Source organism: Salmo salar, chromosome ssa14 (genome assembly GCF_905237065.1).
Source record: "Salmo salar chromosome ssa14, Ssal_v3.1, whole genome shotgun sequence".
In the NCBI taxonomy this organism is placed as follows: domain Eukaryota; kingdom Metazoa; phylum Chordata; class Actinopteri; order Salmoniformes; family Salmonidae; genus Salmo; species Salmo salar.
This window is the reverse complement of record NC_059455.1, coordinates 29,014,071-29,039,348: the sequence shown is the minus strand read 5'-3', so window position 1 is coordinate 29,039,348 and position 25,278 is coordinate 29,014,071. Positions and strand designations below refer to the sequence as shown.

The following is a 25,278-nucleotide window of genomic DNA, read 5'->3' as shown; positions in this document are numbered from 1 at the left end:
AGCAATGTACACTGAACAAAAATATAAACACAACATGTAAAGTGTTGGTCCCATATTTCATGAGCTGAAATAAAAGATCCCAGAAATCTTCCATACACACAAAAAGCTTATTTCTCTAAAATGTTGTGGACAAATTTGTTTACATCCCTGTTATTGAGCATTTCTCATTCGCCAAGATAATCCATCCACCTGAGAGATGTGGCATATGAAGGAGCTGATTAAACAGCATGATCATTACACAGGTACACCTTGTGCTGGGGACAATAAAAGGCCAGTCTAAGATGTGCAGTTTTGTCACACAACACAATGCTACATATGTCTCAAGTTTTGAATAATCGTGCAATTGACATGCTGCATGCCTCCAAAGTCATTTTAGAGAATTTGGCAGGACGTCCAACCAGCCTCACAACCATGCCAACCATATACAGATTAAAATGGAAGAAAATACAATAGAGCCGGAGGAGACGGCTGCCATTTTACGGGCTCCTAACCAATTCTGCTATTTTGTGTTTTTTAACGTTGTTTGTAACTTATTTTGTAGATAATGTTTCTGCCACCGTCTCTTTTGGCCAAAAATAGCTTCTGGACATCAGAACAGCGATTACTTACCTTGAACTGTACGAAGATTTTTTCTTTAACGAGTCAGACGCGAAGGATTTACTCCAGATACCCGACCCGGTCAATTTGCATGAAGAAAAGACGCCGATTGTCACGTCTACTCCTGCTCCTCCTCTCTGGCGCTCATTGTAATCTGTAAGTCGCTCTGGATAAGAGCGTCTGCTAAATGACTTAAATGTAAATGTAATTGTAGCCAGTTTACTCATCATTACACGCTACTCGTGTTTCTTGTTTTGTTCATGTTTCATTTATTATTACATTTACTCCTGTACTTGCTTCCTGACTCCCAGCGTACATGTTACAGAATAACACCTCACCAAAGGGAAACAACAGGGATTTTTTTGCTTTTTGACTGGTGACGTCAGGTCCAACGTTCGTCTGTCGAAGCACCCGGGGATGCCTCAGCTGGCTCGTCAGGCTTCCATGCCTCAGCTGGCTCGACATGTTCTCAAGCCTCGGTTGGCTCATCAGGCTCCCATGCCTCAGCTGGCTTGACAGGTTCTCAGGCTTCAGTTGGCTCGTTAGGCATCCATTGCCGAAGCTACCGGGATGCCTCAGCTAGCTAGTCAGGCTTCCATGCCTCAAGCCTCAGTTGGTACGTCAGGATTCCCGCGCCTAAGCTGGCTTTACTGGTTCCCACGTCTCAGCTGGCTCTACAGGTTCCCGTGCCTCAGGTGGCTCTACAGGTTACTGTGCCTCAGTAGAAGTGATCGGCCCACTCCTGGTCCTCGGGACCGTCCTTCTGGTTGGTGTCCTGCTACTGTCACGTCTACTCTTGCTCCTCCTCTCTGGCGCTCGTTGTCGCCAGTTTACTCATCATTACGCACACCTGCCACCGTCGTTACATGCACCTGCGCTTCATGTGACTCACCTGGACTCCATCACCTTCCTGATTACTTCCCCTATATCTGTCCCTCCGAATGGTTCATTCCCCAGGCATTATTGATTCTGTTTCTGTGTTTCATGTCTGTACGCTACTCGTGTTACATTTATTATTAAATTCACTCTCTGTACTTGCTTTCCGACGACCAGCGTACACCGATACAGGGGACGCAGGTCTGGGTGCCTTGAGTAAATTCGTCGGCGAGCGGGTAACCCGCCTCTACCATCCGTCCTATTGGCCAACATGCAATCATTGGAGAATAAACTGGATGAACTCTGTTCAAGACGATCCTAACAACGGAACATTAAAAACGGTAATATGTTATGTTTCACAGAGTCGTGGCTGAATGACGACATGGATAATATACAGTTGGCTGGTTTTTCCATGCATCGGCAAGACAGAACAGCTGCGTCCAGTAAGACAAGGGGTGGCGTTCTGTGTCCATTTGTCAATAACAGCTGGTGCGCAAAATCAAATATTAAGGAAGTCTCAAGGTTTAGCTCGCCTGAAGTAGAGTATCTCATGATAAGCTGTAGACCACACTATTTACCAAGAGAGTTTTCATCTATATTTTTCGTAGCTTTCTATTTCCCACCACAAACCGATGCTGGCACTAAGACCGCACTCAACGAGCTGTCTAAAGTCATACGCAAACAAGAAAATGCTCATCCAGAGTCGGCGTTCCTAGTGGCCAGGAACTTTAATAAGGCAGGGAAACTTAAATCCATTTTTCCTAATTTCTACCAGCATGTTACATGTGCAACCAGAGGAAAATAAACTCGAGGCCACCTTTACTCCACACACAGACACATATACAAAGCTCTCTCTTACCCTCCATTTGGCAAATCTGACCATAATTATATCATCCCGATTCCTGCTTACAAAGAAAAACTAAAGCAGGAAGTATCAGTGACTCACTCAATACGGAAGTGGTGAGATGACACAGATGCTAAGCTACAGGACTGTTTTTCTAGCACAGACTGGAATATGTTCCGGGACTCGTCCGATGGCATTGAGGAGTATACCACATCAGTCACCGGCTTTATCAAAAAGTGCTTTGATGATGTTGTCCCCACAGTGACCGTACGTACATACCCCAACCAGAAGCCTTTGATTACAGGCAACATCTGCACTGAGCTAAAAGGTAGAGCTGCCACTTTCAAGGATCGGGACTGTAACCCGGACGCGTATAAGAAATCCCGCTATGCCCTCAGGTGAACCATCAAAGAGGCAAAGTGTAAATACAGGACTAAGACACAACACTGGCTCCGACGTTTGTCGGATGTAGCATAGCTTGCAAACTATTACGGAAGACAAAGGGAAGCCCAGCCGCGAGCTGCCCAGTGACACAAGCCAACCAGACAAGCTAAATTACTTCTATGCGCGCTTAGAGGCAAGCAACACGGAAGCATGCTTGAGAGCACAAGCTGTTCCGGACATCTTTGTGATCACGCTCGTCGTAACCAATGTGAGTCAGACCTTTAAACATGTCAACATTCACAGGGTCGCAGGGCCTGATGGATTACCAGGACTTGTACTCTGACTGGCAAGTGTCTTCTCTGACATTTTCAACCTGTCACTGGCCTCGTCTGTAATACCTGCATGTTTCAAGCAGACCACCATAGTCCCTGTGCTCAAGAACACCAAGGAAACCTGCCTAAATGACTACTGACCCGTAGCACTCACATCTGTAGCCATGAAGTGCTTTGAAAGGCTGGTCATGGCTCACATCAACATCATCATCCCAGTAACCCTAGATCCACTCCAATTTGCATACCGCCCCAACAGATCCACAGATGATGCAATCTCTGTTGCATTCACCACTGCCCTTTCCCACCTGGACAAAATGAACACCTACGTGAAAATGCTGTTCCTTGACTATAGCTCAGCGTTCAACACCATAGTGCTCTCAAAGCTCATCACTAAGCTAAGGACCCTGGGACTAAACACCTCCCTCTGCATCTGGATCCTGGCCTTCCTGACAGAGCTCCCCCAGGTGGTAAGCGTAGGCAACAACACATCTGCCACGCTGATCCTAAACACAGGGGCCCTTCAGTGGTGCGTGCGTTGTCCCCTCCTGTACTCCCTGTTCACCCATGACTGCGTGGCCAAGCAAGACTCCAACACCCTCATTAAGTTTGCAGACGACACAACGGTTGTAGGCTTGATCACCGACAATGATGAGACAGCCTATAGGGAGGAGGTCAGAGACCTGGCAGTGTGCTGCCAGGACAACAACCTCTCCCTCAACGTGATCAAGACGAATAAGTTGATCATGGACTACAGGAAAAGGAGGGCCGAGCACGCACCCATTCTCATCGACAGGGCTGTAGTGGAGCAAGTTCAGAGCTTCAAGTTCCTTGGTGTCCACATCACCAACAACCTATCATGGTCCAAACACACCAAGACAATCGTGAAGAGGGCACGACAACGCCTATTCCCCCTCATGGGTCCTCAGATCCTCAAAAAGTTCTACAGCTGTACCATCGAGAGTATCCTGACTGGTTGCGTCACCGCCTGGTATGGCAACTGCTCGGTCTCCGACCGCAAGGCGCTAAAGAGGGTAGTGCGTACATCACTTGGGCCAAGCTTCCTGCCTTCCAGGCCCTCTATACCAGGCGGTGTCAGAGGAAGGCCCTAAAAATTGCCAAAGACTCCAGCCACCCTAGTCGTAGACTGTTTTCTCTGCTACCGCACGACAAGCGGTACCGGATTGCTAAGTCTAGGTCCAAGAAGCTTCTTAACAGCTTCTATCCCCAAGCCATAAGACTGCTGAACAGCTAATCAAACAGCTACCCAGACTATTTGCATTGACCCCCCCCCCCTTTTTTTAACGCCGATGCTACCTGCTGTTTATTATCTGTATCTATACATATTACCTCAACTACTTCGACTAACCTGTATCTCCGCATATTGACTCGTACCGGTACCCACTGTATATAGCCTTGTTATTGTTGTTTTATTGTTGCTCTTTTATTTATTACTTTAGTTTATTTAGTAAATATTTTTCTTGTAAGTAAACATTTCACGGTAAGGTCTACACTTGTTGTATTCGGCGCATGTGACAAATAAAATTTGATTTGATTTGAATCAATTGACATGTTGGTTTCTTTCATGTCGGTTTCTTTCATGTCTTATCCTGTGAGTGTCCAGACTGGGTTCTGAGGCAGGCCAGGGTTTGTGGCCATGATCAATAATTAGGTGGCCGCTAGCCTTGATCCTAATTATCCTAGCTTTGGAGGAGATTAGCCTGCACCTGAGCCCCATTCTCAGCCTGTCTTAAAAACAACTCCCTCCCAATCAGCCTAGCCTCACTACCCAGAACCTCTAGCATCAGCCCAATAAAGGGAAATACAGGTGGGGACAAGACACCTTAGTTTATCAGTTTACTCACCAGATCTCTCTCTCTCGCTCTCTTGCTCTGATTTTCTCTTTCTCACTCCCCCTTCTCTTCCATAGCGACTTTGTGGATTAGTAATGAACCTGTGTTATTGTTGCCCAATACCGTAAACAGAGGCAGTTATTAGAAGGGCTAGAGAAGGGAGATGGAGGAGATCACTATGAGCAGCAGAACGTGTGTGTGTGTATCTGTGTGTCTGTGTGTCTGTGTGTGTGTGTGTGTGTGTGTGTGTGTGTGTGTGTGTGTGTGTGTGTGTGTGTGTGTGTGTGTGCATGCTTGTGAGCATACCCTAGAGTAGGGGATGTTTTTAGAGTGTGACAGGCAGCTCAGACAACCAGTCGTTCTAAAAATAAACGTTTCTAAGGAGTTCCTCATGTATGTCTCTATCCAGGGGCCAATCTCAACTGCTAAACTGATACCAGAAGCAGCCAGGTAAATCGTCCGTTAACGCACCACAACACACTTAGTTTATTTTCACTGGCATCTGTTTGTTCTCGCCGTCATCATCCATTTTTACATCCATCTATAGAACGCATGGGGATTGAAGTTCAGAGTATTTTTTTTTTTTATTGCGGTTGTGGCATTGAAAATCCATGAAAGCCATTGATGCAATATTCATCATGTGTATATACCAGATATTTAAACAGCAGATTAATCAGATACTGCTCACCCAACTTAGACTGTCTGCCTGTCTGTATGTCTGTCTGTTGTCCTGTCCGTCTATCTGTGTCAGTAATAATGAAACTCTTACATGAGGATGTACAGTAGCTACTACCGAGCAGCAATATGGTCAAGACAAGTAAGACAGAATGTCAGGCTCATAATAATGTGTGGTCTACATCCTGAGTACCACATCTTTGTGCTCCTTTAGGCCAGCTAGGTGTTGAAATGTCACTGATGAAAAGCAGTGCCAAGCCCAGGCCTTTTGGGGAAGGAGCCCAGAGGCTGTCTGAGGTCTGCGCAGTTGACAGATGCACACTCCGGTTTTGTCCCAAATGACACCCTATTCTCTATATAGTGCACTACTGTTGACCATATCTCTGGTCAAAAGTAGCGTACTATAGGGAATTTGGTGCAATTTGGGGCACATACTTGGCCTCTCATTGTAATGCTGAGGAGTTGGTGATCCCTAGATGTGAATCAGAAATAGGTCATCATATGGTGTGTGATTGTTTGAATAACGGTTGTGATTTACTGTATACCAGGGTTGGGGTCAATGCCATTTCAGTACAGTCAGTTAAGGAACTGAATTGAAATTCCAATGTTACACAAACCCTAACCTGGATATACGTACAGTATCAGCTATCAACTTTTTTCTATTTTTCTCATCTCTTTTCTTCCTTCTACCACAACATCAACATCCTGTGCATCGTCTCTCTGTTTGCATGTTATGGCCTAATCACTTATTCAGAGCGAGTTACATCATTGGAAGCCAACGATGCAGACAACTACAGAGAGTGTCTGTCTGGGTGAAATAGTTGAGTGTTCTGCTTCATATAGGTAGGTCATCTTTCAGCTATCACACGCCAACCTCTCCCTGGCACAGATGGGTCATGGCGCGCGCGCGTGTGTGTGTGTGTGTGTGTGTGTGTGTGTGTGTGTGTGTGTGTGTGTGTGTGTGTGTGTGTGTGTGTGTGTGTGTGTGTGTGTGTGTGTGTGTGTGTGTGTGTGTGTGTGTGTGTGTGTGTGTGTGTGTGTGGCCGTCATTTTGCCTCTGATGGATGACTAATCTTCTCCTGGTAATGACTGAGGAGGAGCTACCTTCTGAATGCCAAGCAGCTGGATAGGAAGAGATGGAGCGAGAGGGGGGGGGGGAGTGACAGTCAGGGAGAGAAGGAGAGGGTGAGTGAGAGGAGAGTAAGAGGGAGAGAAAGAGGGAGAGAGAGAAAGAGAGGAGGGAGATGGAGAGGAGGGAGACAGAGAGTGGCTACAACACCATGAAGCCCCAAAGAATGTTAAAGATGAGACACATGTTTCTGAATTCCCTAGCTGTGTCTGATTCAGACTGATAGTATCTAGATCTCCTGTGTAATAACCTTTGTACAACATGAGCTTTCGTGTTTCCTTGCATTTCACCATGAAATACAATACACACATACAAAAGTGCAATATGAAGAGGGGGCTGCTTGAAGGAAATTATTATCTTCACTCAGCTAACTCAATGCAGTAACCGGATATTGTAATCATAATTATACTGTATTCACACACTCACTAAGACATAAATAATATATACAGTACCAGTCAAAAGTTTGGACACACCTACTCATTCAAGGGTCTTTCTTTATTTTTACTATTTTCTACATTGTAAAATAATAGTGAAGACATCAAAACTATGAAATAACACATATGGAATCATGTGGTAACCAAAAAAGTGTTAAAAAAATGAGAATATATTTCATATTTTAGATTCTTCAAAGTAGTCACCCTTTTCCTTGATGACAGCTTTGCACACTCCTGGCATTCTCTCAACCAGATTTGTGAGGAAGTCACCTGGAATGCATTTCAATTAACAGCTGTGCCTTGTTAAAAGTTATTTTGTGGAATGTCTTTCCTTCTTAATGCGTTTGAGCAAATCAAGGTAGGGGTGGTATACAGAAGATAGCCCTATTTGGTAAAAGACCAAGTCCATATTATGGCAAGAACAGCTCAAATAAGAAAAGATAAATGACAGTCCATCATTACTTTAAGCAATGAAGGTCAGTCAATGTGGAAAATTCTTCAAGTGCAGTTGCAAAAACCACCAAGTGCTATGATAAAACTGGCTCTCATGAGGACCGCCACAAGGTTCAAGTAACAGACACATCTCAACATCAGCTGTTCAGAGAAGACTGCGTGAATCAGGCCTTCATGGTCAAATTGCTGCAAAGAAACCACTACTAAAGGACACCAATAAGAAGAAGAGACTTGGACATTAGACCGGTGGAAATCTGTCCTTTGGTCTGATGAGTCCAAATTTGAGATTTTTGGTTCCAACCGCCGTGTCTTTGTGAGAAGCAGAGTAGGTGAACGGATGATCTCCGCATGTGTGGTTCCCACTGTGAAGCATGGAGGAGGAGGTGTGGTGGTGTGGGGGTGCTTTGTTGGTGACACTGCCAGTGATTTATTTAGAATTCAAGGTACACTGAACCAGCATGGCTACCACAGCATTCTGCAGCGATACGCCATCCCATCTGGTTTGCGCTAAGTGGGACTATCATTTGTTTTTCTACAGGACAATGAACCAACACACCTCCAGGCTGTGTAAGGGCTATTTGACCAAGAAGGAGAGTGATGCAGTGCTGCATCAGTTGACCTGGCCTCTACAATCACCCGACCTCAATCAAATTGACACTTTTTTTGGTTACTACATGATTCCATATGTGTTATTTCATAGTTTTGATGTCTTCACTATTATTCTACAATGTAGAAAATATAAAAAATAAAGAAAAACCCTTGAATGAGCAGGTGGGTCCAAACTTTTGACTGGTACTGTATGTTCACAGATGTGTCCAATATTGGAGTTATTCATATGGAATCACATTGTCTCTTATGGATTTTCTGTGTATTCAATGACTAGGACCTAAAGTTAGGAAAACATTGTAGTGTACTAGAGAGAGAAGAGGGGAATTGTGGGTTCGGTCTAAAGTGAGCTCTGCAATACTGGGTCTTTTTTTGTTCAAGACAGGAGACGACGAAGACGGGGAATGACAAAGCGATATTTAGGATTTATCCTTCTCTCATGCTTTTTTCTTTTTTTGGTGTTCATTCTGCCTCTCCAGATCTCACAAGCTGCTCTCCTACACATGACAACTTCACTTTGAACTTTAAAAAGATGACTTAGACTTGAAAGAACATGCTCTCCCTCTCTCCCTCCCTCCTTTGTTCTTTCAAACAAACACACAGGCCTAGAGATACGCATACATGCACTCACGCACATAAACAAACGCACACACGCACGCAGACACACGCACACACACGCACGCACGCACGCACGCACGCACGCACACACACACACACACACACACACACACACACACACACACACACGCAACACACACGCAACACACACAAGGATTCACACATCCATGAGTTCTGTGATGATTCCTGATATCTTCCAAACAACTCTCTTCACCTGGCAGAGGTGATATAACTGTATATAAAAATACACAGGTGGCCTCCTCCCTTGTGCATTGCTATTTTTACAGCTACTCACAGATATGTGAATGTGCTACTGTTCCTCTAATTGGGGAATGCACACAATCTCTTAATGGATCAAAATGGATATCATTTTATAGTGCAATATATAACAGTTATACAGCAATGATGTTATTCATATGCCTGTTAGCTGATACATGATATACACAGACATTAATTGTGTTCTGTGCATAGGCCCCGAAGTGCCATACCTGTTCTCATTTGTATACATGAAACTCAGTAGTCTACTTTAGTTTGTGCAAATTAATTGTTCTAAGATATAATCGACATACTTCTTCTGACTTAAACCTAAAGTAAATAGGCTACAGTATAGCTCACTAAGCCCAGAGAAAGATAGTTATTTGCTCTGTGTGGGGACTGTAGTGCTAGCTACCTCTCAAATCTCTGTTTTGTGTTGGAGATCTGTTGAGTTACTAATACGTGTCTTATCTCCACTTCATAATGCGCAGGCGTGATCCAATCTAAGCCTAGCGAAAAGCTGTTAGATTCAGAACTCGACCGTCGTGTGTTCGAGTCTGTTTCCACACTGTATTCCTCGCCCGAGTGAAACAAAAGCCACCGACAGCCTACTTTTTGGAGTCTTCCTCAAGGGGAGAAAATGCTTGCACGTTTCCTTGGTGACTGATCTCCACGAACAACAGATTTCAACCTGTGGATACTGCGTGGCGTGCGCCAGTTTCCAGCCATAGGGATCCGGGACGCTATCCCCTCTAGCCGGCTGCGTGCTTGATTGTTTCCCGGCGTCGGTCTGTGGCGCGCTGTGTGGTCCAGTGTCTCGTTTATGAATGGCCCTGACATGGAGGAAATTCCGTTTCAGAAAGTCAAAACTCGGCGGAAGAAAAGCCACTGTCCACCCGGCGTCCCTCTGACTACCATTGCATGCGAGGACGAGTTCGACTGTAAGGAGCTGGAGTCTCTGTTCCAGAACTACAACCTAAAGCTGGAGCAGACGTCCACTCTCAAAGCCCTGGCGGTGCTAATCATCATGGCATCGACGCTGGCCGTGGTGGAGTTGCTTTCCGGGCCCAATCTGACCATCTCCAAGGGGTCCCATCCTGTCCACTGTATCGTCTTCGTATCCCTCTTCATTGTCACCAACGTCAAATACCTACAGGTGACCCAGCTCCAGCAGATCGTCAACCTGACCTTGCTCTTCGCCTTCACCTTCTCGTTCCTCTGCTGTCCCTTCTCCCTCGGCGCGGTGGGGCTGGAGCCTCCGACCAACCCGGAGCAGGGCATGTGGCAGCTCATGCTGGTTACATTCGTCGCCTACTCGCTCCTGCCCGTGCGGACTCTGTTAGCAGTAGTGTTTGGAATAATGATTGCCATCTCTCATATCATTGTGACAGCGACCTCCGTGACAGTCAAGACGCAGAAATTATGGAGAACGGTAAGTGGGTGCATACTAATTTGTATGTGTGTATACATAGTTAACCACCAGGCTGTTCAAGGCATGGGTAACGGCTTTTATGAAGAACCGATAAGGGATAACATCCGCGAGAGGAAGCAATGAGTAGGCCTATGTCAATATGAAGTTCAGCACTGTCAAACTGGACAGCGACCGGCAGCTTTTCATACGTTTACATGTCAGTCATTGAGCAGACGCTCTTTTCCAGAGCGATTTACAGTAGTGAATGCATACATTTTCATACTGGTCCCCCGTGGGAATCGAACCCACAACCCTGGCGTTGCCATGCTCTACCAAGTGAGCCACACCGTACTACAATGTCTCGCTTGTGGAAGACCTACAAAATTAAATTCTTAAATTAAATATATTTTAGGTTTATATATATAATGGTTTAGATTTATGTAGAATAGAAACAACTGTGAACTCAAGCCATGCATTTTTTTATAACGAGCGTGTGCTGGATGTAGGCCTACAGTAGGCTGGTAGACATGGCAAGGCTCTACAGTAGCTTGTAGAAAGTGCAAGGCTGTGCGAGATGATGAACGGAGAGGTGCTCAGTAGCTCAATCTAAACTCGGACTTCAATGACGTGCAGCGGATTGTGATAACCTCTACAGACAGGAGAGCAGAGGGGTATCTCACGAAGTAGGGTTGAGGAGTTAATGAGGTAACTTTGGTCAACTCTGAGTTCAATTCGAGATAACCGGCCATACGAAAGTGTGTCACCTTTTAACAGGTACATTTCTATGACAAAGATACCTTCAAAACTAACCTGCCCCGGGACAGGCCAACTCACCGCTAACTTCACTTACCATGAATGAAATGACAGCCACGAGTTGAGGACCAATGAAATCAGATTCCCTCCCTCTTGCAAAGATTGCGTCATCATCCCCTTAATTTGAGAGATGACTGATTACATATTTTATTAATTAACGTTGGTTTGTGTGTTAAAAAAGAGTGATGTTAAAATATATCACATTATATGGAAAGCCGTTTTAACATATATTTATATATTTTTTATATTAATAATTCATCTTTTTTTATATAAATAATTAATTTGTTGATATCAATAATCATATGATAATGACCTTCATAGGGGCTGAATTCAATTTGCATGCTCCTACATACAGTCGCTAGTGAAAGTCTACACACCCCTTGCAGTCTTCACATTTTGCTGCTATAAAATGAATTAAAAAATGGATTACATTTTATTATTTTCCTATAGATCTACACAACGTACTGCTCTTTTTCCAAGTGAAAGAAAAATATAGAACCTTTTTTCAAAATAATAAAAAAAATAAAAATATAAAATGTGTTGGTTGCATGTATTAATTGAGTATGTCTCACAGCCCATTAGTTAATACTTGGTGGAAGAACCTTTGGCAGCCATTACAGCTGTGATTCATTTGGAATAAGATTCTACTAACCTTGCACAACTCTTGGGGCAACATATCCATTGTTTTTGTCAAAATTACTCAAGCTCAGTAAATTTATTGGGAATCATTGCCAGACAACAATATTCAATTCTTGTCACTGATTTTCAAGCAGATTTAGATCAGGACTGAGACTACTAGACCTTTCAGGAACACTCAGCACCTCTTGGAAAGCCGTCTGCTGTGTCTTTCGAATTAGAATTAGTTTAATTGTTTCGCTGATTATAAAACTATGGCAGGTTTTTAGAAAACTATGGCAGGTTTTCCTCTTTATGTTTTACCTGTCCTTTGCTCCTTTCATATTCATTTTGATCCTAACATACAGTACTCCCCAGCCCCTGCCGGAAACAAGCATATTCATCTCATTCAAAATCATTCACACCTGTAATGGCTGCCAATGGTGCTTCCACCAAGTTCTCCTATACGCTTCATGCTGTATAGGGGACTACATCTGCAGGCATCCCAACAACTACATAGTTAAGTTCTTGGATGACACCGCTGTCCTCGGGCTCTTAAACAAAGGCTTTGACACCACTTGCTACAGGGCAGAGATTGAAGGATTCGTCAGCTGGTGTGATGAACATACAACTGAATGTGAAAAAAAACTGAGGAGATGATCCTTGACCCTAAGTCCATTGGGGACCACAGCCCCATAGTGGTAAACAGAGAGCACATTGAGCAGGTGAACTCATAGTACCTGGGAGTCCACATTGACAGTGTGCTGTGCTGGCACATCCGTGTGGAGAGTGTGCTCACGCGTTCAACAGCACTTGCACTTGTCGACACAGGGTCTATTGAGTCAACCAGAAGATCATGCTCCTCTTTTATAGATCCACAATTGAGTCAGTCCTACCCTACGGCATTGTTACATGATTTGGTAACCTGACAGTGCAGCTCAATGCCCACATTTTGAGACTGACCAAGACAGCAAGGAAGATTATAGGCATGACACTTCCCTCCTCGCTCCAGGACATTTTTTGATGAGACCATCATCAGACTGGCCAGAAAGGTCATATGGGACCCCACTCACGCACTGAACACAGAGTTCCAGCTGATGCCATCGAGGAGGCGTTACAGGGTGCCTATATGCTGGCCAAACAGATATAAACATTAGTTTGAACCCCTGTCAATAAAACTGCTTAACAGCAGGGCAGACATAGAGACTGTAGGCGTTCATCATGTGTTATCATGCTTGCTAAATAAATGCCGGCGGAAAGTGGAGAGCGAGCCTTCAGCTTTGTGCGTTGTGCCCGGCACGTGCGACCTGCCCGGCACGTGTGACCTTTCTGTGAATCTGATTGGTCAAGACACGCACAGAGCCTGCAGCAGCACTCTGATGTGAAGGACAGAGAAATTGTGCACGAGTTGACAAATCATGAGGCAAATCAGTAAAAAGAAAAGCACTTTGCTCCTCTTTTTAACGCTTTGCGTCAATAGATTTTATTAAATTAAATCAAAAATGGTGTGCCATAGTTAATACTTGGTGGAAACATCATTGGTGAATCATTTTGAATAAGATTAATATTGTGGTGGCAGCATCATGTTATGGGTATGCTTGTTTCCGGCAGGGGCTGGGGAGTATGTTACCGTCAAAATACATTTGACAGATAAAAAGTTAGAGGAAAACCTGCAATAGTCTGCTGAAAACCTAACCTTGCAATAGTTTTATTTTTCAGCAGAACAGTTACACAAATTCTAATGCTAAAGACTCAACACAATGGCTTTCCAAGAGGTGCTGAGTGTTCCTGAATGGTCTAGTAGTCTCAGTCCTGACCAAAATCTGCTTGAAAATCAGTGACAAGAATTGAATATTGTTGTCTGGCAATGATTCCCAACCAAATTTACTGAGCTTGAGTAATTTTGACAAAAACAATGGATATGTTGCCCCAAGAGTTGTGCAAGGTTAGTAGAATCTTATTCCAAATGAATCACAGCTGTAATGGCTGCCAAAGGTTCTTCCACCAAGTATTAACTAATGGGCTGTGAGACATACTCAATCAATACATTGATATACTCAATCAATACATTGAAAACATATTTTTTCATGAATTTGGACATTTTTTCCCAAAAAATGTTCTTACACTTTTTAAAAAGAGGTGTAATTTGTGTAGATCTATAGGAAAATCATCAAATGTGGTCATCTCTTTTTAGATGTCATTTTAAGGCAGCAAAATGTGAAGACTGTGCAAGGGGTGTGTAGACTTTCACTAGCAACAGTATGTAGGAGCATGCAAATGCAATCCCGCTCCCATGAATGTCATTATCATATAATTATTGATTTATATATATATAATATAATGATCAATAAAAAAATCAAGAATTCTAATGATCGATAAAAAATAAATCAATCAATGAATATATGTCAAAACCGCTTTCCATCGGCACAAATAAAAATGTGCCACTGACTCGCCCTGATGGATTGATGTTTCAACATTGTCTCAATGAAGCGTTTGGCGTTCGACTAGCCATGTGCGACATGCATGCTCAGTTTCAAGCCTGCTAGAGGTAGCGGCCGAGCAGTATCCACTAGAGCCTATAGAGCTGTGTCTGTCTCACCCCATTGACTTCCAAATAGCCTGTGTGACTGATATGACTTGGGTCTATGGTATGAATTTCAATATCACACAAGACGTGGGAATAGGGATCATCTATGAAAACACACTCCCATTCAAATGTACCATTCCCCATTTATATATTGCAACTGCCTATGTCAATTATGAAAACACAGAGCACATTATCTGAAAATGGAAAGCCTCTTCACTTATTATACTTGTTCTGAAGCACATCCGAGATTTACTGGAATCTCACCTTTGAGATCAAGTGATCAGCCACCATGTCTGATGGAAAATCAAGCTGATATGAGAGTGTATGTCTAATAATTTGACCCAACCTCATATCATCCTACACCGCCAACACAGAGTGAAACAAAACAAACAGGACCACACAGAGAGAGCAGGCAGACAGTGTTCAGACAGGGTTCACATATGCCTCTGTTTCATAGGGAATATCTGGTCCACTTAAGCCTCAGAGGATGAGGGTAAAACATCCTTGAGCAGAACCAAAGTAGGCCATGGTAGAGGACCTGAACCAGATATCAGACAACCAGACAGAGTGAAACAAAACAAACAGGACCACACAGAGAGAGCAGACAGACAGTGTTCAGACATGGTTCACATATGCCTCTGTTTCATGGGGAATATCTGGTCCACATAGGCCTTGGAGGATGAGGGTAAAACGTCCTTGATGCAGAATCAACGTAGGCCAAGGTTGAGGATCTGAACCAGATACCAGACAACCAGACAGTTAAATAAAGGGCATTGCAAAGCTAGATAAGTTATTTCAGGACAGAAATACCTAAAATGTCTTGACAATCTCAACAAGTTCTCTCTCTCTCTCTCTGGATAGGTTGAGCTCTATCAAATCAGCTCTAGTTCTTCTCCTTACAGGTTATGGTTGTGTGTGGTTTTAGTTTTTTAGCATGTGGCCTATAATATCTCACGCCTGTAGCCTGTACTGTATGTGGGCCAGGAAGACTGTGTGAAGGACAGTGCTAGCAGAAGCAGAGTGCAGCCTGGGGAGGGAAAGCTAATCCCTTAATCCTGAAGATGAGCTCAGCGGTGTAACCGTACAGGACCTATAGACCACCTTCTCTTCAGAATCTCACTGTGGTGTAAACAAGCCAACAATAGCCATGCTTCGCCTCAGTCAGAGAGAGAAGGACTTGGGCTAGACTCTTTCTTTCCCCTCTCCTGATTAGTCACTGCAGCCTTTATTTACCTGACTTCTGTTATAAGAGTCCACCAACACACTGACGGATATTCGAGGGTCGTCGTCTGTATGGCAGTCTTGTGAGACCAAGGATTTCTTGTGCCTTGGGGGTCAGGTCAGATCCTCGTTTATAACAGTTGGTAGTCAGGTTGACAGTATTAAGCTTGCCCTCATCAAATACAATCACAAACCCTACAGTACAGTACTGTATAACTAATCAACCCATTGGCTGCTGTTGCCTGTATTGTGTTTTCTAAATGCTTGTTCTCGCCACCAGTCATCATACTCTATCAATTACCTATATTACAGTAGACTTTGTAAACACCAGTGACCAATCCCCAATCAGGGTCTGTGGAATAAATTATTCCATGTTGAGTATTGCTCCTGGTGAGGAAGGCTGGCTGAGGTTATACAGAGTTTTAATGGACTAGTGTGTGTGTGTGTGTATTTGTGTATGTGTGCTTCTGTGTACAGGCCTTGTTTTGTTGTTGTAAAGGTCACACTGTGCCAGGACCAGTCATGCCCAGCCACATGGAAAACACTCACTGTTCCAGCCTCTGTTGTTCTGTTGTTCTGTTGTTTTCTCTCCTACATGTCCTATGCTCGGCTGGAAGCACAGCTTACACACACACACACACACACACACACACACACACACACACACACACACACACACACACACACACACACACACACACACACACACACACACACACACACACACACACACACACACACACACACACACACACACACACACACACGCGCGCGCCATGACCCATCTGAGCCAGGGAGAGGTTGGCGTGTGATAGCTGAAAGATGGCCTACCTATATGAAGCAGAACACTCAACTATTTCACCCAGACAGACACTCTCTGTAGTTGTCTGCATCGCTGGCTTCCAATGATGTAACTCATCATACACACACACACACACTGATAGATTGATAGTTTCCAAATGTGTAATAAGACAAGACAAAGCAAATACGTTATTTTTGGCTTCAAAATAATGTTTGTGAATGTACAGTACAGCTGTTCTCTCTTCCTATATCTATACAGTGCATCAGTCTGTCAGTGTGCTATGTGTTTAGGCCAGATGGTTTCTGATGCCTCAGCTTCACCTGGCCCTTCATGCGTTAAAGGGGCAATCTGCAGTTCAAACAATAACAAGCGGACAACCCACCACTGAGGGATGGGACTGGAAAATTGTACCTCTCTACAATTAATTGACAGAGCTATGGATACATGGATACATGGACTGACCATCCATGATAGTTTTAGTCATGTTTTGAGGCTATACAGTGCTTGTTTTCAATTACATTGTTTCCAGACAAAAGGGGTGAAACAAGCTTATATTTGGGGTTCTGATGGGATAAGACAATTGAACTAAAAATGTTTAAGTTATGTTCTTTAAAAATCTATGGGTATACAGCATATGTGAATTTAGAAGTCCAAAAATGGATGTAGCAATCACAGATTTCCCCTTTAAAGATATAACGCAGGTAACTATCAAAATGAAGGAAACACCAACATAAAGCGTCTTAATAGGACATTGGACCACCACGAGCCGCCAGAGCCACCAGAACAGCTTCAATGCTCCTTGGCATAGATTCTACAAGTGTCTGGAACTCTATGGGAGGGATGTGACTCCATTCTTCCACCAGAAATTCCATAATTTGGTGTTTTGTTGATGGTGGTGGAAAACGCTGTCTCAGGAATCGCTCCAGAATCTCCCATAAATGTTCAATTGGGTTGAGATCTGGTGACTGAGACTGCCGTGGCATATTATTTAAATAGTTTTCATGCTCATCAAAACGTTCAGTGACCACTCGTGACCTGTGGATGGGGGAATTGTCATCCTATGGGCGCATAGCCATGTTATCTAGCTACCTGTCAAAGTATAGTTTCACTATCACCATACTGTATGTACTTTGTACAATTATCAGACAGTCAATACATGTATTTGCTATTTAAGACAGTCTTTGCCTTAAGAACGTAGTCCTGTGTAGTTCAGTTGGTGAGAGCGTGGCACTAGCAACTCTAAGGTCATACGTTCAATTTCTGCAGGGATCCTATGTCACTTTGGATAAAAGCATATGCTAAGTGGCATAATGTTGTGTTGTTTGTTGTTTGTGCTTGTAGCTGGTGGCCAACACAGTGCTGTTTACCAGTGTGAACCTGTCTGGATTGTTTGTGCGCATCCTGACTGAGCGAGCCCAAAGGAAGGCTTTCCTACAGGCACGCAACTGCATCGAGGAGAGGCTACGCATGGAGGACGAGAATGAGAAACAGGTACAAACACACATGCACGCACGCACGCACGCACGCACACACACACACACACACACACACACACACACACACATTAACAGAAGGCATAAGGTTAAAATCACGTGTATGATGTCTCATTTATGCATGGCTCCTTTCTTCCCTCCATTCTCTTTTTTTTATCACACTTGGTGACTCATTCACACACTTTTTCAATTCTGTTTGATACACCACCTTTTTGTCTCTCACTTTTCTTATCTGCACCAGCACCAACACTCTCTCCTCTCCTATTCTCAAGTCTGATACAGTATAACTTTCTTTCCTTCTCGTCACTCTGTCTTTCTTTTCTTTCTTTCTTTCTTTCTTTCTTTCTTTCTTTCTTTCTTTCTTTCTTTCTTTCTTTCTTTCTTTCTTTCTTTCTTTCTTTCTTTCTTTCTTTCTTTTCTTTTCTTTTCTTTCTTTCTCTTTCTTTCTTTCTTTCTTTCTTTCTTTCTTTCTTTCTTTCTTTCTTTCTTTCTTTCTTTCTTTCTTTCTTTCTTTCTTTCTTTCTTTCTTTCTTTCTTTCTTTCTTTCTTTCTTTCTTTCTTTCTTTCTCACCCACACACACAGGAGCGCCTTCTGATGAGTTTGTTGCCAAGGAACGTGGCGATGGAGATGAAAGAAGATTTCCTGAAGCCTCCTGAAAGGATCTTCCACAAGATCTACATCCAGCGCCATGACAACGTCAGGTAGGACACCCACCCAATCTACAAACTCCCAACCCAGCGTCAGGGTGAGAAAGTTGGCATTGGTTCATTTAAAACAACTCAAAACTCCCCACACATATTGCCTACACCCTCTTTGACTCATTTAGCCATGAATTAACAGACTGAGACATTTTCTCCTCTTAGTCATTTTCAGCTAAAAGTAGAAGCATAAATACTGTCTGGTTGTGTTATAATATTTCCACAAAAGGAAACCAAACATGCCCTGTGGATGTAGCTAAACTCAGAGATGGAGAGAGAGTAACACAATCTAACATTACGGCAGAGTGCTTTGTCCCAGAAAGACCCTGCATCCAAATCCATCGTTACTGCAGAATGGCGATTGATTGTAATATTCATTCCTTGCTGTGTTTTTTTGTATCACTGAAATATACCCCCTATCCAACTCAAGGTCACTTGCATAATATTATATTGCGTTTCTAAATAGAGTAGTTCCATCATCCATTCAGTGCCTTGCTTAAGGATACACTGTCCCTCACAGGATTAGAACCGGCAAGTTTTGGTTCCGTGGGCGAAAATCTAAACAATTTTTCACAATAATAAACTAACGACGTGAGTTGTAGTGAACGCTCCCCCAACCTCAACTCACGCCAAGGTCAGGATGCCGCCATGTTTTGGCCGGACCCAGGGCACTATGCCATGGCCCATGGGTGAACATGACAACTTCTGGGAGCGTCACATCTTATTGGGTCCCTGGGGAAGGGAAACATGGCCTGGGGAATCATAGTTCCTCTAGGTTCCAGTGAAAGGTGGATTAAGCAACGCTCAGTGAGCAGTAGACTCCTCCGGCTCTTAAGCAATATCCTGCCTTGGCTGCCAAACCAAGCCCCCTACTGGCTGAGCTCAAATTCTCACGCTCCGTGTCCTCTAGAATAGAGCTTTAAACTCCAGTTATAAGAGCATCTTATTACCTGCTCACGCTGTCTCCTCTAGATTAGAGCTTTAAACTCCAGTTAAAAGAGCCTCATACCACTAGCAATCCACTATACCATTACCAGTGTATTTATAGACACATGTATGAGTTGGGATGCTGTTGGGTTTGCTAAAGGGTTTGCTATTGTAATGGTTACGTTGGCATTGAGCAGAGCTTCTTGTGAGCAGACAGAGAGGAATTGTGTCTCAGTCAGTGGTGGGTGTCAGTTTTTGCCAAATGGCATTAGCTTGCACAGAATGTTACTGGCCGATACACTGTGGTTTCGCTGGAGGGGGACCAGCGATTTATTTAGTGGGTTCACTGAGTGCTTCTTCATGGACTTCAGTATCTCTTCCACTTCCAGAGGGCTTTTTTGGAGTCCTTTCCTCCCTCTCTCTCTTTCCCTCCCTCCATCATCCCTCTGTATTCCCTCCCTCCCTCCCTGTCCAGTAAACAAACAGCCAGTGATCAATTAGAGGTTTGTGGGTGGATCTGCTTTCATATGATTAACCAGCTTTGATGTCTAAGTAATTTGTTTACACCTTCCCCCCTGTCCCCGTCCTCTCTCTCCATCTCTCTCTCTCTCTCCCCCGCCCACTCTCTCCATCTCTCTCCCTCCCCCCTCTTTCCATCTCACTATCCCCCCCACCCCTCTCTCCATCGCACTCTCCCCCCGCCCCGTCGATCCATCTCACTGTCCCCACACCCCCTCTCTCCATCTCTCTCTCCCCTCATCCTCTCTCCATCTCACTCTCCCCCTGCCCGTCTATCCATCTCACTGTCCCCCCGCCCCTTCTCTCCGTCTCTCTCTTGCCTCCTGCCCCCTCTTTCCATCACTCTCTCCTCCCGCCCCCTATCTCCATCTCTCCCCGAGACCCCTCTCTCCATCTCTCTCTCTCCTCCCTCTCTCTTCCTTTATGTTGTCAGAGGGGCGTTGGGGCATTGAGGTGTGCGGTGGGAAGTTTGCTTAGCCTCGGCATTAAGCCTCTGCAGTGGAGACTAAACTGTATTGCATAAAACAGTGTGTGTGTGGTGGTTAAGCATGGACACATCTCAATGGAGTGCTTCTGATTGCACTACGCCTCTCACTGCACCAAAGGGCTTTACTGTAGGCCTTATTCACATGCAGTTAGTGCCCACTGACGATCCATTATAAGAGATCCAAGCATATTGCAGGGGGTGGATGATAGGATTTGGGTGGGCAGTAACTGCAAAGTAAACAATGTTACAGCAGTTTAGTCAATACGTTATTATTATCTTCCACAACTGTGGGCGTTATATGGTTTAAAATAAATCAGATCATTAACTCTCATACTACCAACATATTTTACATACTGTACATAGATTACCAACGGGGGTCATTTTGACTCCCAAGTAGAAACTTTTGGAAAAACCAACAATCATAGCAAAATATCAACTGAAACTATTATAAAAACATCATTAGACATGTAAATAATGTTATCTGATGAAAATAAATCTAAAGAGACTGTTATTTTTGCTAAATTACAATTCATTCACATATTCTGTTAAACAGAAATGTAAAGATTTCCCTTAAATAATGTGCGCTTACTATCCCCATAAGTACTAAAAAGACGATTTACCATAATTTAATTGTAGTATCATTTAAAAAATAATAATTCTAAATACATATTTTGACAAAAACGACTGCCATTTTAAGGGGCAGTACACCAACATTTAAAATATACTTAATTCTATTGACAAAAAGTCATTCATCCAATGATCGTTAGAGTTTTAATTATTTACTTACCCCACAGCCAGCATTAGCATTGCTGCTAGTGAAACAAGTTGCACATATTGAATAATTATAGGAATTCTGGTATTTATATGACATTTCCCGTAGAATAACTATTTTTCAAAGAATATACACCAATACAGCACTATGTGTACATTTAGAGGGTAGCTGGTTTCTGTATGACAGTTCTACCAAGTATTCATACCACTGACAGAATTTGATGAGCTGTTTTGACTGCAGCCTAGCATAAATGTAAGGTCATTTTAACCTAGTTCTGACAAGTTATAACAATAGATGAGTACATAAGGTGCTCCATCTCTACAGGGGATCTGTCTATCAGGTCAAGATCACTGATACAGGTCCCCCTCTATGTATAAGTTATTATTGTCTCCAGAAAAACCGGGATTCAAATAAATACTTTTTGAGATTTGCCCTAGAATAACTACTTTTCAGAGAACACACACCAGTACAGCTCTCTGTGTAGATTCAGAGTGTATCTGAGTTCTGTATTGCAGTTGTATCAAGTATTTATACCATTGGCAGGCCTTGTATACCATTAGCCGATTTTTATATGCGCGAAAGGTAATTTTGATTTTGTACAAAGTCATACAGTACGTGGGATAGAAAAGTACAATCGTAGGTGAGTACACAGGGAGCAATATCTCTGTAGATGATCTGTCTATCTGGACAATCTCTGTAGATGATCTGTCTATCTGGACAATCTCTGTAGATGATCTGTCTATCTGGACAATCTCTGTAGATGAACTGTCTATCTGGACAATCTCTGTAGATGATCTGTCTATCTGGACAATCTCTGTAGATGATCTGTCTACCTGGACAAGTTCACTGATACAGGTTCCCCTCCACCCTCTGCTGGTATGGATAACACCTTTGGGCTATGATAAAAAATATGCCTCTGAGGTCAAAATGGCCCCAGTCGGTAGTGTGAGGGTTAAGGTAGCTTGGACTATTATGATATGGTGCTGGTGTGGGCATGGTGTGGGAAGTTACTACACACTTAAATATTATACAGTACTAATAATCCTAAAAATAAAACAATTAAAATATGAAGTGTTGCAAAAATTAAAGGCAGCTCCACCACTTTTCATCATCAAATATGAATTATCTCCAGCACCAAACCAGTGTCTACATAATGTGAAAATGGCGCGTTTCTATGATCTGTGATAAAAACATAAGAAGAAAGGTCCAAAAAAATGCTTCTTTGTGCCATCACAGGGTAGGATTTAAAGTAAGAAAAACAAGAATTTTCAAAACCTGCAATGTGTTTCTAGCCATAGGGAGGGTATTTTCTTAACGTTATTTACAAAAAATCTTCTATAAAACTTAGAAATATGCCATTTTCACATATGTAGACACTTGTTTGGTGCTGGAGGTAATGAATATGAGGCTGAAAAGTGGCGGAGTTGCCCTTTACTAAGTAAAACCATGATATGTTACAGATCATAACCACACATGAAATGCCAGCAATAGTGTAAGTCTTCTTGATATGGGCATCGGCTTTGTAAACTAGATAATGTAATACTGTGTAGTCTAATTTAATAGATGCTTTCAAATGAGATTGTATTTAGTCATCTCTCAATTTACAGCACAATAATCTGTGTGTGTCTGTTTCTGTTGCAGTGAGGAGAGGGAGAAAATAAGGAAGAGAATGTGCACTGGTGTGTACAGAATTATACTGGGAAAGAAAGAGAGGAAAGTAGAGATGCAAAGAAAATTGGGAAAGCAATGCATCAGACCCGTTTGCCTGTTTGTGAACTAACAATGTGATGACAGCAAAAAGATATCTCAGTAGCATTATCCAGTCAGCAAAGAATGCCATCTGCCTCATCCTACCAAAAGAGGCTTGCTTTATCCTTGCAGCCTACAAACCAATTGTCTGCCTCTTTCATAATTTTCCTTCAATTCGCAAGTAGCTGAATGTTTTAGACCAGAGAAAGTATCTCAGTAAGCGAAACCGCGCCCCTCTGTTTCAGTATCTGTAGCCCATGTATCTGATCCTGCCTGGCCAACGAGAGAATGACATTTAGTATGACAAGCCCGTAGCATTAACTCCCTAAAGTCGATGTCCGGGCCCCCGAGGATATCTAGTTAGCATAATACAAAAATACCCATAAAAGCTGTAAATTTAAGATAGAGATATCTGTTTTGTTGCATTGGATGAGTCTCATTCCACCGCATTCGCCGATGTCGCACTTCCGCATCTGCAGTGAAAGGTGACAGAGCTAGTGTCACGCTTGTGTGTAGAGAAGGACCAAGGTGCAGCGTGCTCTGAGTTCCACATTTTATTTTAGTGAAACAAACCGTGACGACATAGGTGCTACATGCACTGACACAAAATAAGATTCCACAAACAACAGGTGGGAAAAGGCTGCCTAAATATGATCCCCAATCAGAGACAACGAGATACAGCTGGCTCTGATTGGGAGCCATATCAGGCCAACATAGAAATACAAAACTAGAGTACTCACCCTAGTCACACCCTGACCTAACCAAAATAGAGAATAAAAAGGATCTCTAAAGTCAGGGCGTGACAGTACTCCCCCCCCAAAGGTGCGGATTCTGGCCGCAAAACCTGACTCTATAGGGGAGGGTCCGGGTGGGCATCTAGCCTCGGTGGCGGCTCCAGTGCTGGACGTAGACCCCTCTCCGCTCGCGGATCTGCCATCTTTGGTGGCGATTCTGGTGCAAGGATCGTCGCAGGAGGCTCCGGACCGTGGATCGTCGCCGGGACCTCCGGACCGTAGATCGTTGCCGGAAACTCCAGACCGTGGATCATCGCCAGAGGAACCGGACCGTGGATTGTTGCCGGAGGAACCAGACCGTGGGTTGTCGCCAGAGGAACCGGACCATGGGTCGTCGCCGGAGGAACCGGACCGTGGATTGTCGCCGGAGGAACCGGACCGTTGTTCGTCGCCTGAGGAACCGGACCGTGGGTCGGCGCCGGAGGCTCCGGACCGTGGATCATTGCCGGGGACTCCGGACTGTGGATTGTCGCCGGGGACTCCGCATCGTGGATCGTCGCCAGGGACTCCGGACCGTAGACCATCGTAGGAGGTTCCGGACCGTGGGCCGTCTCTGGAGGTTCCGGACCGTGGCCCATCTCTGGAGGTTCCGGACCATGGCCCGTCTCTGGAGGTTCCGGACTGTGGCCCGTCTCCGGAGGTTCCGGACTGTGAAATGTCACCGGAAGCTCCGGACTGGGAACTGTCGCCGGAAGCTCCGGACTGGGAACTGTCGCAGGAAGCTCTGGACGGAGAACTGTTGCCGGAAGCTCTGAACTGTGAAGGCACACTGGAGGCCTGGTGCGTGGAGCTGGAACAGGTGACGCCAGACTGGTGACACGCACTTCAGGGCGAGTGCGAGGAGCAGGCACAGGACGTACTGGACTGGGGAGGCACACTGGAGGCCTGATGCGTGGGGCCGGTACAGGTGGCACCGGACTAGTGACACGCACTTCAGGGCGAGTGCGGGGAGAAGACACAGGACGTACTGGACTGTGGAGGCGCACCGGAGATACAGCGCGTAGAGCTGGTGCAGGATGTACTGGACCGTGGAGGCGCACTGGAGGTCTGGAGCGTAGAGCTGGTGCAGGATATATTGGACCCTGGAGGCGCACTGGAGGTCTGGAGCGTAGAGCTGGCACAACGCGTCCTGGACAGATGACCACCTTCGCACGGCAAGTGCGGGGGGCTGGCACAGAACGCACCAGGCTGTGGAGGCGCACTGGAGACATGGTGGGTAGAACCGGCAGACATTGTACCGGAATGGTGACAAAACACCTCAGGGCGAGTGCGTGGAGGAGACACAGGACGTACCGGACTGGGGAGGCGCAGTGGAGGCCAGATGCGTGAAACTGGT

The 25,278-nt window shown here is 44.3% G+C and overlaps 1 protein-coding gene across 1 annotated transcript in view; it reads left to right on the top strand.

Moving 5' to 3' along the window:
• The first annotated feature begins 9,557 nt into the window (after nt 1-9,557).
• The window catches only part of LOC106569164 (adenylate cyclase type 1), a 52,994-nt gene continuing 37,273 nt past the window's right edge, over nt 9,558-25,278 (top strand). Inside the window, exons 1-3 of the mRNA XM_014140214.2 lie at nt 9,558-10,485; nt 17,844-17,993; nt 18,579-18,697. Coding sequence (XP_013995689.1) covers nt 9,877-10,485; nt 17,844-17,993; nt 18,579-18,697 — 878 coding nt within the window. The 5' untranslated portion in view covers nt 9,558-9,876. The remainder of the gene's footprint in view (nt 10,486-17,843; nt 17,994-18,578; nt 18,698-25,278) is intronic.